The sequence below is a fragment of the Schistocerca piceifrons genome, chromosome 1 (genome assembly GCF_021461385.2).
Source record: "Schistocerca piceifrons isolate TAMUIC-IGC-003096 chromosome 1, iqSchPice1.1, whole genome shotgun sequence".
Taxonomy (NCBI): domain Eukaryota; kingdom Metazoa; phylum Arthropoda; class Insecta; order Orthoptera; family Acrididae; genus Schistocerca; species Schistocerca piceifrons.
In genome coordinates this window covers 823,996,453-824,012,508 of record NC_060138.1, presented here as the reverse complement: position 1 = coordinate 824,012,508, position 16,056 = coordinate 823,996,453, and the positions used below count along the sequence as shown (strand labels likewise).

At 37.6% G+C, this 16,056-nt stretch overlaps 1 protein-coding gene across 1 annotated transcript; it reads right to left on the bottom strand.

The window, feature by feature from the left end:
- Positions 1 to 12,183: 12,183 nt before the first annotated feature.
- Positions 12,184 to 14,744, bottom strand: LOC124790426 (solute carrier family 35 member F6). Its single transcript, XM_047257784.1, has one exon. The coding sequence runs from the start codon at positions 14,448 to 14,450 to the stop codon at positions 13,296 to 13,298; it is 1,155 nt and encodes a 384-aa protein (XP_047113740.1). The 5' UTR covers positions 14,451 to 14,744; the 3' UTR covers positions 12,184 to 13,295.
- Positions 14,745 to 16,056: the final 1,312 nt, after the last annotated feature.

Genomic DNA, 16,056 nt, shown 5'->3' with positions numbered 1-16,056 from the left:
GACCATGGTGCATCACAGTTACCTTGGTACTGGTTTTGGATAGTGCCATTTTGGCATGCACGGTACACTTCAACCACAGCAGCACGCAGACAGTTTACAGACCTAGCCGTTTTGGAAGTGCTTCAACCCTCGGCCCAAAAGCCAATGATCATGTCCTTTTGGACGTCAGATAAATCATTCCATTTCTGTATTACCACAACTGCACTGTTTTCTACATTCCCCCGGCATGCTTTATACACCCTCCACTGCTAGTGCTGCCACCTGTCAAATTAATGTGACTCGACCATGTATATTCTGGTGCAAACGTCTGTAATAGGTTAGTGGCAGAGATGAGGCTGGAAATCAAAAAAATTCCCATACAAAAAACAGTTGTAAAGTATACATTATTAGTGACTTATTATTTTCACTCACTGATGTAAATCCCACTTAACTTACATGTTTGTATTAAATGGGTTTTTATTTTGCTAGTATATACATAGCTGAAGATGTTTTCTGTAAAGTTACATGAGTGCTCTGTATCAAATAAAAACAGTAGCTGTGCAACATAAGAGGAAGGGAAGTGTATTTTCTACAGGTAGCTTGGTTTTCCTCATAGCATGTGTACATAAAGTAAACTATGAGTAATTCACAGAGTATGATTAGATTGACACTAATCACAATTTGTAGTTAGTATACTTTACAGAAATTGTCTGCAGTGACTGTGTTTATGGGTGTTAACTTGATTTGTTTCACATCCATAAAGGGGAAGGGATTTCATGATTATATTTACAGAACATGATGTGTGATTGCTATTGAAGAACCCACGTTAGATTTACTTAAAACAGTTCTGTGTAAGTTAAAAAGATAAAACATTAAAAAATTTAGATTCTTAGTAGAATCTTAGATTATGATGTACTGCAGAGAGAACCTGTGCAAAGTGGTGTATACAGAAAAACCTCAAGGAGGAGGCAGTAAACATATATTGAGCTACCTTTACTTTTACCATAATAAAAAAAATCAAGTCAAATGCAAAGTTTAAGAAAGTTTTATTTAAACTGGTTATACACACATACAAGACAATGCTATCTTATGATATAGGAAAGTTATGATTGTGGTTCTCTTCCTTAAATGATGAATGCTATGTGCCTATTCTTTCTGGCAAATTGGTTAATTACATCGTCAATGGGACAATCAATGTCAGGATGAGTGTTCAACAGTGCCAAGCGATTAAGTTGATCCTCCTTCATTGTCCACTTCAGCCACGTCTTTGTATGCAACAATGTTGAAACACTTCTTCCTACTGTAGCAACAGATGCAGGTAGACAAGCAAATAGTTTGTACAGCATATGCAAAGTAAGATAGTCAGATCTATGACAAATAGACAACGCTTGAATAACAGAATCACGATCATTAAGGGTGTTTATGCTCATTTGCTTGTATTGAAGAATCTGTCCCATTAGTCTCTTTTTAACCACAAAGAGTGATTCTTCTTCAAAGAACAGTAGTTCCAGTTAAGCAGTGATTTGGTTTATGTGCCAGATCATTATTGTCATGTTTCAGTAGTTGTGAGGGCAAAAGTATGTTGAATTTTAAATGATAAATATTTTCTTCAGCAAAACGTTCTCTCATGTCAGTTGTAACATGGTCCAGTGTTGGAGTAAAAACAGTTCTTTTCCAATATTTCATAGCATCATCATTATGATTGTAGTTTTCCCCGTGTCATTGTCTGCCTGTAAGACGAGGAAAACTCATCTCCATGTCTAACTCTTCCATAACTGCCTTCGTCTCTTCAACAATACGAGCAAAGTGGCTATCTATCGGTATTAGCTCTCAAGTGTGCGGGCTGACTGGCGGGGGTGGCGCATGCTCCCCATATGTATTCACCACTGCCTGTGCATGTTGCCATTAATGGCAGCTCCCTGTCTTTTGCTAAAATTTGCACTAATGAACTGCATAGCTAATCAACATTAAATGGTAGATTGCAAAATAATAACATTTTATTCTCAAAGATTCATTTCTTTCCTTTCTGTAATTCCTGTCCTACAAAGATGACCTGGAAACCTTAAGGGCTTCTCACCACAAAATATGGACGGTTAAACAGAGTTCCACATTTTAAATGCCTGGGGGAAATTTTGGAACCCACTGGACTAAAAAGAAAATCTCAACAAACTCGAGCACAGAAACTAAAGAGAGCCTAGGTCGAACACACCAACTTTACAACAAAAAGTGCATGTCCATGCATGCAAAAATCAGGCACTACAGCACAGTCATTAAACCAGAGATGCTATAAGCAGCAGAAATCTAGTCACTCCGTGACAAGATGCTACTACAAAATCTACAAAAAGAAGAATGAAAGATCATTAGGAAAATCCTTGGACCATGAAAAACTAAAGCTGGATATAGACAGCAAACCAACAAAACCACAGAGGAAATTTCAAATATTGCTGCTGACATTAGAAAAAGACACCTTAAATTCTATGGACACATTCACAGACTTCCTGAGTATAGACTCACCCGCCAGATACTCACAGCCACTGAAAACCTTAAAGGTATGATATGGTCCGAACAAGTACGAAGAGACCTTACTGCTGCTCAACTTACCATTCAGGACACTGCAGACTGTAACATCTACCGAAGCAAAATAGACAAGTGGGAAGTCCAGCCAGAGACAAGAGCCAAAAAGACTGGTACAAAGTGGACAGATGAGCGAGAAAATGGTCTTCTGGAAAAACCACAGGAAGAACTGTAGAAGCTTCACATGATCCACAAAGGGTCTAATAAGTGTACAATAAATAAATAATAAAATATTGTATGTGGTTGATACCAGGACAGTAATAAATGCCAAAAACACATTAACCCAAAATATAGCTGGGATGAACACGTAAACTCTAATGTGGTCACAGACAATAATTTTACTCTTAACTGTAATGAAGGCAAATGATTGCTTACAGACTATATGCAAAGTTTGGGTGAAATCTGCCAAGCCACTTCACCTTGCCCTCTGCATGTCCCTCTGGGAAGTAGTTCTTACCTAGATGGGTTTCTCCTACAATCAATGAACTTAAAATATAGAAAGATGAACAAAATAATAACTACACATTTTATGGCCGTGCTGTCATTTATGCCTTAACTCAAATTTGTTTTATCCACTTCTTGGTTGTGTGCACTCATGCCATGGTTCCTAAAACTATATGAGTGATTTTCAAGTGTGTGTGTGGTTGGGTGAACGAGTGGATGAGATTAAAAATTATTTAACAAACAGTCAAGAAACAAATGCCACTCTTAAACAGTTTTGGTATCACACCACACACTTATTCCTGCAATAGGACTGGCCACCTCGTCTAAATTGGCCTGTGTACTGTCATACATAGGATGTATATTAGTTTGTGGTGATTACTTTCTTGCTATTGCTTAGAAATTATGCACTGACTGACAGAATCTGTTCTGCAGAAGTGGAACATCCACTACGTAATGAAGCAGTGCTGTGGTGAAATCATGTCTTAGTTGTGTTACTCCACACTACCACTGTGCAGTCCGGTACAGGACTGTAGGGTACCTAGAGGATGGTGCCCATCCTTGGTGAAATGTCAACGCGAGATTTAGCAGCATGAAAGGGACCACGATTGATCCAGTGCTTTTGTTCACAGCTCGATGGTTTGTTGGCACCATCTGAGGCCCCCATCAAGTGTCACACAATTGGAGTGCCTTGCATGCTTACCAGCTACAGCTTGGCTGACAGTACAGAGGCTATCAGTAGATGGTGACTGCCTGTGTTTTAGTGGTGTTAGAGAACAGCTGCTACTCTGTTGCCCACTCTGTTACAGGCTTTCTGAAGTCTTTCCATGTAAATGCAAATCATTCATACTCTTGGTATACATGGGTCATTCTGAACGCAAAGAACATTTTGTTTTGATGAGCCATGCAATTCTCACCTTCACCCCTATGGCTATGTCATAGGCCTCCAAAATTGTTGACATCAGTATGGTACTAAGAATATGTATAAGCAGTCATTTACTGTTTATTTGTGCTATTTTGAAATGTGTAACAAAATTAACAATCCCACCAAGTGTGAGGCTTGTAGTGTAATAAAGTTTCTGAATGCAAAGGAAGTAGTCCACCCTACTGTAATTTGCAAGCAGTTGACCACAGGTTGTAGAATGTGATGGATGAATCATCAATTCTAAAATGGTGCATCATATTTAAAAGTGGAGTATGTTTGCAGTGAGTAATGATCAGGCTGGCCTTCAGTTGTGAATGATGAACAAAAGTCTATGATAGATGAAAAAAATCGACAGGGCTGAATTTGCGGTTTCCTCAAATTTTATGAACTGTTAGTGGTGATTTGGGCTATAGAAAATTGTGTGCTAAGTAGATTCCTTGATTTTTTTGACAGGTGAAAAAAAATTATGATGAATAGAGACTGCACTTACTTTTCACACTTTGTACAACAAGGATGACAAGGAGTTTTTGAACTAGATTGTTACTAGTGACAAGACATAGGTTTTGCATAAAAGTCTAGAAAAAAAATGCCAGTCAGTGGATTGGCATCATTCATGATCCATAACAAAATGAAAGAAAGGCATACAAATGCTAAAGACCAAAGATGTTATGGCCATAGTGTTTTGGATTGAATTCACATCCTACCATTCAAAACAAACAGTGTGGACTGCCAACATGTGGCATTGTGCTTATTATTGATAACATTTGCCCACATTCTGCTGTGTTGATGAAGAATTTGCTTCAGCAGTTTAAGAGGGAAGTCCTTGAAGATCTGCCTTATAACACAGACCTGGCCCAAGTAATTACCATATTTTTCTCAAACTGAAATATTTCTTGGCTGGAAAGCATTACAAAAATGACAATGAACTAAAAGAGGTCATTAGTGACTGTTTCAATAACTCTGCAGCAACTCAGTATACAGGAGCCATAGGAGAGCTCATGGAGCATGACGACAAATGTTTAAATTTGAATAGCAAATATGTAGAAACTAGCTAAGGTGTCAAAATATGTTGTAAAATTAATTTTGTTTCATTATCTCAAATAAAACTGGTGAAACAAGCATTTCTTTTGCTTTTAGAAATACCCTCGTACATGGCTGTGTCATCTGTGTAGAGCCCTCCATCTCCATTCCTTTGGAGAGGAGGAGAAGAACTGTGTGCAGGAGGAGGTTTTGAGTGGCATTGTGAATTTGTGTCTGGGCAAGAGATGTTCTTAGGCAGCCTAACATTAAAGTAACTGCTTGCAAAAAAGCAATTAACCCAATTTGGTATTGACACACATTTTTAGATAGCACTTCAGACATGCTAGTAGGTGCAGTTCATACTGCTTTGTTCACACAGGTATATTAGACTATGTTAAGATCTGTCATTGCTTATTCTTGGAAGAAAATTTTATGGAGTAATCATGACAATGAAAGTGTGATTTTGTGTTGGTAAGTAAGATATTTTCACGAGAACTGGAAACTTAGAGCATTGTGTTATTGTTTGTATTGGATACTGTGGTATAGATAATGAATTGATCATGTAGCAGAACTTGCAGACCAAAGTAAACACAACAAACAGTGGCATTAAAATAAATTAAGTCTGTGTGCACACAATACACTTAAGATTGTTGTGTATAAATTTCTTAGTTATCAGACAGGCTGTGTTTGTAGTTATACTATTCAGTCATTGTTTAATGTTCACCTTTACATTTGTGCAAAAATATTGACAGTTGTTGCTAATATGTAGTTACTGTGCACAGACTTGATGTTCTAAGAACTTTATTCCTTTCAGTACTAACCAGTGTTTGTGGCCCCATGTTTCAGACAATTTACAGGATTGGGTGACAGAATAGTCCATTCTCAATTACCACCATTATTAATTACTACCGAAGGAGTTGCAGCATCATAGTATCTCCTACATGTCAAAGTGGTGGACACTTAGCTATACCAGAGAAAAGTCTGGTACCAATTTTTAGATTAAAATATGATTCACAATTTTTCCCCTATTCCTTATTCTTGGAAACAATTACACTAGAATCTGTGGAAGGAAGATAAATATATTCGTTTTTTGCTAAATACAGTCTTTTTTCTTTTTGTTTTTGTGAAATTGTTGTTGTGGTCTTCAGTCCTGATACTGGTTTGATGCTGCTCTATCCTGTGCAAGCTTCTTCATCTCCCAGTACTTACTGCAACCTTGTCAGAGTCCACATCTGCCCCTGGTTCCTAAATATCTGTCTTACCATTATATAACCTATCTGATACCTTCTCGTATCTCCAGGATTCTTCCATGTATACAACCTTCTTTTATGATTCTTGAACCAAGTGTTAACTATGATTAAGTTATGCTCTGTGCAAAATTCTACCAGACAGCTTCCTCTTTCATTTCTTACCCTCAATCCATAATCACATACTATGTTTCCTTCTCTCCCTTTTCCTGCTCTTGAATTCCAGTCACCCATGGCTATTAAATTTTCATCTCCCTTCACTACCTGAATAATTTCTTTTATCCCATCATACATTTCATCAATTTCTTCATCATCTTCATCAAGGGCTTGGAGACAACCTTGGTTTTCTCCTTCTGCATTCTGCAAGGACGGAAATCTCGTCTTGAGACAACACTCTCTCCAACTTGTTAACAACAGTATCAGGCATAACTATATTGCTTGTAGCTGCTACATTAGTTTGTAACTTTCCGAACTTTTTCTTATGTCTACTAATAGATGCTGAAATAAAACATCTGAAGCAGGCCTTTGAGAAAAATGATTACTGAGGGGAAGAGGTAAAGAGAATGTTACAACCAAGGAACAAAAGACCGAAGGACAAGGATGAACCACAACAACAGAAAAATAAAGTTTCTCTCCCATTTATTAAAAAAGTAATGGATCACATCAGTAAGATTTTACAGAAACATGACATCAGAGCAGTCTTTAGATCAACAAAGAAACTAAGTCAAGTACTCCAATCCATGAAGGATAAACGACGTCCTCTGTCGACATCTGTGTATACAAAATTCCGTGTATGTGTGGTAAAGTTTATGTTGGAACTACCAAGAGGAGTGTAAATACATGGCTAAAGAGCACAAAAGTCTTTGTCGACCAGTAAAAATAGAGAAATCTGCTGTAGCAGAGCATGCTCTTCAGTTAGGAAACCACAAAGTGAAGTTTTCTGAAACAGAAATTTGATCTACAATTTCAAATTATTATACAAGACTATGTAGAGGAACCATTGAAATTTATAAGCATCAGGATAATTTTAATAGGAAAGAGGAGGCAATTAAACTTAGCGACATATGGGTAGTGGCCCCGCAGAATAGCTAGACAATTTTATCTTTGAGAACAATTGGTAGTTAAGTTTTATCGCTGACAAGGATTATCTCTGCTCAGCATGTGTTACTTCGACCGCACCCCCCTTTCCTTCAGTATATATGTCGCTCTCGGACTTCCGACTTGTCAGTCGGCATGACTCAGCAGAGGAGCACCTCTGAGGATGTCCAGCAGTCCTGGATGAAATGTCAGGAACAGAAAGAGTTTCTTGGACTACAACCTCACATTCTGAAAAGTTTACCAAAGATAATGCTGTCATCCTGTTATGCCTTAGTCCTATCATCAGTAACAGCCAGTGTCTTGTCGTCACATACTACTTCCATGTACACTTAATTCATAGTATGGGATTCTTTTCTGGGGATAAAACACAACAAAACATGGACATAATTTCCACAAACTGCAGCAAATGGCTACAAGAACAATAACTAAAATCTGTAGTAGAGCTCACTGAAAGGGAAAATTTAGAAAATTGGGTATCCTTACTGCCTCAGTTAAGTTTATCTACCACTACACTGTGCATAAAATCAGGGTAAACTTAAATAAGTATTAAATTACTGGGGCTTTCATAGACACTTGCTAACCTACTACAACCCACTCCCATAGGTATTGTGAGGATACAATTACATTAATTACAAACACACACAGAGGTATTTAACAGTCATTTTTCCCATGCTTAAAATGTGAAGAATCCCTAATAACGAGTACAGTGCGATGTACTGTCTGCCATGCACAGAGTACAGATTTAGATGTAGATATATTATTTGCTGGTTTCTGTGTTCAGTTCTTTAGCCGATGTTCGACTATTTTTCGTAAGTTTCACCAGGATGAGTTTTGACAGTGGCAGCCACTCATGCAGGCAAAAGCCAGAAAAATCATCTAACAGCAACCGAAGAACATAAGACAGGTGCCAACATGTGATGTATCATTAGTTATTAAGTCGCACATAGTTCCAGACAGTATTGTCAAACAATAGCCAGTTTGGACTTAACATTTACCATGGAAATACAAACTACGAAATCTAAACAGAATTTTTATTAGGCATCAAAATTTGCTCAAGGAGATGTAAGAGAACTAAAATAGATTTGTTTTAAAAAGGCAGTAAAAATGCACACATCTTAGATAATGCATAATGAAAATTAAAAATTACTTTGAGAACTTAAAGCAGTGGTTAATTAAAAATCAGAACTAAAACATCTCTTTCACATAACAAATGGTAACAATGTTAGACTTCTTACATGAAAATCATACACACAAGCTTGTTATTGTACGCAGTATGAATAAGATTACTTAAAAAATCTCATTCATGTTTGCTAATGATACAAGTCTTGTCGTCAATGGCCCCCAACTCCACAATACAGGATACAGTCCTGACAGTCACTAACCAAGCACACAAATGGTTCACAGCAAATAGTGTGACCTCAAATTTTTCACAAACTAATAGGATGCTGTTTTAGAGAATAAATAAAAAGCTTCAAGTTCTTGAACTGGATATTAACAATTACAAAATTTATAAAAGCTCACGTACAAAATTCATAGGCATCCAGATAGACAGTTGGCTACGATGGAAACAACAAAATAGATCATCTGGTAAAAAAACTTAGCTCAACATGCTTTGGACTAAGAGCCATTTCTCATTTTGTTGATAGAGAAGCAATGCTGTAGTCACATTTTGCATATTTCCATTCTATACTCTGCTGTGGTATAATCTTCCTGGGAAATGTTGCACGAGTTCAAAAACTCTCAAACTTCAGAAACGAGCAGCAAGATAAATATATATGGAGTGTCTAACAGACATCTTGCAGGGGTCTCTTCAAGTCTCTTAGGATATTTGCTATTACATGTCAATATATACAATGACTGATGAGGCTTGTAGCCAACAACAGGGAAATATTTAATAAAAATTCTGACAGTCACAGGACAAGTGAAAAATTTCGTCAAAGGCACTGCAGTTCTCTCAAAAGTACTCAGGGGAGTTACTGAGTCAGACATAAAATTATACAATAAGCTTCCCATCAATATGAAAAATGAAATTAATACTGTACACGTATTCAAAAGGAAATTATAAACATTGCTTGTAGGACAAACGTTTTATAAGATGAATGAATTCTTAAAGTTATAAGGCACCCTTTAGTGTAACAGCAGAGGACACCACTTAGTTAAAAACATATTTTTAAAAGACAAAATTTTGTATTTTAATTCAAATTATGATGATAAAATGTAAATTTCTTTATACCATTAGGATAAAATATGGACTCTCAGACAAAATTTTGTATTTGAATTTGAACATAAATTATTTATTTATGTATGTCATTAGGATGAAAAGTGCACTTTCATTAATTTTATTATTTACACTGCAGATTTCAATTTTATAAGCAACCAACGGTTCTTAGAAAATACATGAAATAGTATACCGGCTGCCCCTCCTCTTAGTCATCAGGTGCATTTTCTCTCGCGTTTCTGCAGATATCAGCAATTCTGTTTTTGGAGTGTGTTGCTGGAGTCAGCCCGAACAAATCTTGAGCATCACACCTTTCATACAACACCCAACATCGTCAGACAGCATCGGTCTGTTTCCCATTACAAACAAAATAATTTTTAAATTGGAATGTTGTGTGTGTATTTGATAACACGGTCCCATATTAGTCTAGTGTATTATTCGTTTTAGCAATATATATTACCGGGAACAGTGAAACACAAAGAGTAATCAGTACAACAGCAGCAACTTAGCACAGCTTCTTCATGCTGGTAGCAGCCAGCGCAACCAAGGCAGTGCTGTCACTGCTGGAGTTATGGCTATTCTTTGTTTTTCACTGTCCCAGTTAATACACGTAGATACTACAAATATAGCACTAGACTAATTTGAAACTACTCTGTTGAATGGGCATGTAAAATTCCACTTTAAAAATAATTTTGTTTGTGATGGGAAACTGATATTTTCCATTGATGCTGGGCATTGCATGAAAGACTTGACGAGCAGTATTTGTTTGTGCCGATTCCAGTTACATACTGCAAAAGCAAAACTGCAAATATCTGCTGAAACATCAGGGAAAATGCATCGGACGATTCTCAAGACACATCCTGTGTATGCAATGTACTACATATTCATGTAATACTCTAAAATGGGGAAAAGGCAGTAACTCACCTATTGCAGAGCAATTCGTGGAACACACAAACACCCAACAGAAAACAGCATTCACACTAGCACTTTTCCCCGTGGCCACAGTAAGATTACTTATTGATACTCTTATCATTAGAAGTAACTACGTGAGCTGATGGAGATGGTGGGAGTGGGCTAGGGGAGGATGCAAGCAGGGCATAGTGGGAAAGACAGGTCGTGGACAGATGACTTCATGGCTGCACAACATGATGAAAAGAATACAAAGGATACAACAAAAAGAGGTCTAGGAAGGGCCATAAGGGGCTCTGGGAGGGGGAAAAGGAGAGAAAAGTGAAAATGAAGTGGGAGAAAGGGAGGGGTGAGAGCAGGGAGAGGGATCAAAATGAAGGAGGGAGAGTGCCCACATGGGGGAGGGGGAGGAGAGGAAGAGTGGTGGGAAAATGCAGTCCACAATTTGTGCTAAAGAGGAGTGGTATGGACAGAAGACAGAAGGATAAAGGCAAGGTCAGGCAGTGGGAACAAGGCAGTGGAGGTTTAGACCAGGGGGACTGCAAGAGTGAAAATTGTATTGGAGGGACAATTCCCACCTGTATAGTTCAGACAAACTTGTACTGGAAGGGAGTATCCAAATGGCCCAAGTAGCGAAGTAGGTGTTGGAGTCATTTGTGTTGTGGTGTGCACCAAGTTTGGCAATTGGATGGTCAAGTTGGTGGCTTGCCACAATTTCTCACTGGCCATTCATGCAAGTAGGCAGCTGGTTACTTATCACAAATGACATGGAATGCTGTACAGTAATTGCAGCATAGTTGATATACACTAAATTATTTCACTTGACTTATACTGTATTACTAGTACAATACTTGTACAGTATGTAATCGACAGACCCAAATACACAAAATAACAATCAAATCTGATTTTCGTCACTTTTCAGAGTTCAGAATCTCGCTCAACATGTGAGGATGTTGACTCAGTTTTTCAGACAGCAGAAAAAAAGACATGAAGACTTAGCAGAACTGTGGCAGCACTGTTGTGGTCCTTAAGTCATTTGCAAGTGTGTTTGTATGGGGGGGGGGGGGGGGGGGGCACACATACGGTAAAAAGAAAAGAACAGACTAAATGAACAATTATTTTTATTTTTCACTTTACTAAGCTACCTTGTTTGAAACATACAAAGAGATGACAGTGGTATGTTAGACTTAACCGAATGTGATACTGTATTTGTTAGGAGACTAATTTCAGTCTTGAGAGGATGGAGGCTCATGTTCTGTGTGGCCATCATGATTTAGGTTTTTTAAATCAGTTCAGGTGGTTTCTTCAGAAAGGACACAGCTGACCACCTCTTCTCAAACATGTGTATATACTCTTGTGTCTGTATGTGTGACATATTTTTCCCCCTGCATTAAGTTGGCAAGTCCTACAACATTTGAAAATGATCCTTGGTTGAATAAACTATTAATACTAAGATCAAACTTATGCAGAACATACACATTTATCAGAAACAATGTGATTACACTAAAATGATCTGGTTTAAAGAATGATTAACACCTGAAGCCCAAAGAAACATCCATGTAGGCAAAATTCTTGAATTTTTACACTTCAAACATTTAAAAACAATTCAAATTTAATAGGAGAAAAAATATAGATTGTAGATATTGCCCATGTAGTCTGGATGGAACAATTGTTATGCACTGGCAAATTATGAATGTCTGTTTGACCTTTATAAAAGGAAGGAGGTTCTCTACAGTCCACTTCCCTGGCACAGGATGATTTAAAGACAACAATTACAAAAAATATTTTATTTCATGAGACATAAAAGCAGAATAAATTTAACCCATACTTTAGAAGGATAAACATTTTTGCATAATTATTATTTATACAACTCTGCAGTAAGTTATATAACAATTATTAACTACAGGGATAGACGGCAAGAACTTCTTAAGAGCATAATCTTTCTTTTTTCCTCCAGAGATCATTACATGTAATAACACACACACACACACACACACACACACACACAAAAACACACACACACACAGACACACACACACACACACACACACACACACACACACACACACGAGTAACCCTGCAGCCAGTATCAAATGACTCCAAACAGTTTTCTTTTAATATAAAATAGACCAGTAAAACATGGTTAATTACTAATTAGGAGATGCCATTTTGACATAATAACTTTATGAACAGCTGAAAGTTTTAGCAAGAGTCTTATGCAACAAATCAATGGAAACATGATATCCTACACAAAGTCAGCTATATGAAACAGTATCATAGCAAATGAGAAATAACAGGAAAATAATATGTATTACTATAAAACTGTCTCCTTGAGAGTTTTAAGATTTTTCAAAATGCTAACTACTTTCGTGATTTAGGAAAGCACTTTTACATATGATGTTAAAAATTGGGAACTATACCAAGGTCCTTATATATATATATATCTGGCAACAAAGCTCTACGTGACTGCATCAGCAGTTAACCTGTGGACTGACAAAATAAACTTCAAATAAAATTTAATTGATATAATTTTCCCCACTGTGGCTGGCAGACAGCTGTGTTGAAAACACTCAACTTTTTCTTGACATTTAAATGAATAAATTCCAGGTACACATATTCACACTTCATCACTGGTCTTCACTTTAAGTTGTAACAATTAATTTCAGACTTTTACTTCTCTGCAGTTTCACAGTTCAGTAATGTCACTGAACACTAACTTGTCTCTAAACATTAACAACTAACACACACATGCCATTTATCACAGGGTGTACAAAAGACATAGCTTTGGTGTAAAGTCTATCAGAACATTATACAAAAATATATATGAAAACAAATAAATATACATAAATATGAAATAAACTTGAAATTAATTTCAGTGTCAGTATCAATTGATTGCACCAGTTTCGTGTGCATCAGCTGGTTGATTAGAAACAAGAGGATCTTCTAAGTCAGCATTTGATGACTGTCTCCTACAGATCATGGCTTTAATTTTGTTAAATGCTTGAGGAACAAGTATGTTGTTGTAAAGACACATCCCCAGAAGAAGAATAATGAAACCAATTACTTGCAGGTAGTGGAATGATTGCCACTGAAAAGATACTGAACCAATCCAGATAACAAGTGTTCTAACACTATCCAAAATCATTCTTGTAGTTGCAGATATTTCTTTAGTTGTGCTGATGCCAGCAAAGTTGAAAAATGCAATGCTCACAACTGTGCCTAACAGAGCAACAAGTATAAGATTGTTATCAGCCATCTGTGCAAATGCATCTGGTACATCTTCTAAACTAGAACTAGCATTGTCACTAAACGGCGGTGGCACGTGAATGTAATAAAATGGAATCTGAAGCAAGCCCATTATCACCAAACCGAAGACTCCTTCCCAGCCAACTGCTTGCATAGGTGGTATATCAAGTCCAGAAACAAACTTTTCTTCCAAAACCATTTGTGTTGCTGCTATAATCTGGGCACCAATAATCAAAACGTCACCTAATATGACATTTGTTGTACCACCTGTGCTACCTGACGAGTCGCTGCCAAGGTCTGACAAACTTACAACCACCAAACCAAGAATAACAAATAGTATTCCAATCCACTCACGGATAGTTAATATGCGATGTAGGAATATGCGGGAGAATATCCCAACGAATACTATCACTGCACCACGTAGCATCTGAAAGGATGATGCATTCGTAAGATTGAGTCCGATGTACATCACTGACGTTGCTACCATATCACATAATGCTGGTGGAAGAAGAACAAATGGATTATAATCCCTTCGACCTCTCAAAATTGACGGTTCTTCGACGTTTTCAGTTCTTGAATAATAAATGCAAGAAATAATTTCAAAGGCTAATAAACATAACATTTCACCAAGGAACATGGCACATGACTGCACGAATGGATGATCGAATTTTCTTTCCACGCCGTCCGAGCCCTTCGCTGTCATACGATCAGCCCACTTTGTTGTCAGTGTGTTGATGGATCCGGTGACTACCAGAACGACGGCAAGCACAATTTGATATTTTGTCCAGGCCATTGTAATTCGTTCAGAGTTTAATTCACAGTGATTCCGCTAGTGCTTCACTATGCCTGTTCCATCCACTGACATCACAGTCACAAGACAATAGTATTACTCATTCGCTCACAATGAGCACTGTACTTCCTTATCATGTAACGGGAATCGACCGTAACATAAACACAGATAAAGCGTAGCGTCTTCAGATCAGCTGTAACAGTGGCACCAACTGGACATTGTAATCTCATGACTTTGGCGTAAAAATAAAAACGCTTCGCCCTTTTATTCAGCTGTAGATATTGGATTAAGTTGAAATCGTGTTTGAATGAAAAAGAAAAGCGCCGAAATCTTTCATACCCTGAGTCGTGCCACGTAGAAAGCGGTTGACATGAATCATATCGATTCACGTTGGCGAATATATAATGAACGCCTCCTCATATAGTCCAGTCAACAAAGAAAAATTACAGGAAAATCCGTGTAGTCACAAATTCGTGTACATTAGTACACCTGCAGTACCTATAAAAACCGTGAACAATGGAGTGTGAGCGTCTGGGAGTATGGGGAGTGGTGGTGGTGGTGGGGGAGGGGAGCGTTTAAAGGTCATTGTTTTATGTATTTCTTGAATTACCCGACAACTACGGCCACTACCAAACGTGTTTCTTAATACAAAATTAGACTACATTAAATTTCTTACAAAAAATGTCCTATTCATTATTAATGGGTTTCACATGGAATGTAAAAATGACAGATTATTAAAAAATATTGTTTTAACTGTATAAAATTAATGTTTATCTTTAAATGAAGTGGATTAAGAACAAACATTATACGTTTGACACATGCTCAATCACAGTATAGCAGCATTAAGAAATAACCAGCACTCTTGTCGTGTGCCAGGGTGGAGGGCGACGTAGAAGCTAGGTGGAATGTAAGCCGCCGGACTCGCGACTCTCCACAGCGTGACTCAAATAACGCACATGGTCCGAATCAGTACAAATCTCTGCTAACTGTTCAAGACCGCTGGAATGGAAATTGATTATTAGACATCCTATACGGCAGCTGGTGCACATTCTTCTGGGAAACATGACTTCAACCCCCACCGACTGCTACCTGATTTTCGATATACAGATGGACTATTCCTCCCTACCACGCCCTTCCCATTTCTTTTATGTGAATAGACAAAATAACTTTACTTAGAACGAGCATATGGTGAAGTTATTTTCGGTTTATTAAAATGAGTATCAGTATTTGTTTGCAGTTGTAAAGTGAGCTTTTATGTATGAAACGTCTCTACAAACAATGGCTGTGAAGTGTTTAATTTGTGTGTGATGTTGTTAGTGACAACACTGTGATAGTGGGAAAGGGAATGGCCTGGTAAATCTGAAACTTTGCTGCTGCCTGTTGTTGATAGTGTATTGGACAGTTCTGTAATTGTGTTGTAATCACTTGGTGATGAATTAATGAATGATCAGAAAGTTACTGCACATCTCCCACCATCAATTGTGTTACTGCAGACGGCATAAATCTACATCTGTCTGCATCTACATCTGTATTCAGCAAACCACCGTGAAGATGGTACGCGAGTGGCGGATTTACATATACACTATGTGATAAAAAATATCCGGACACC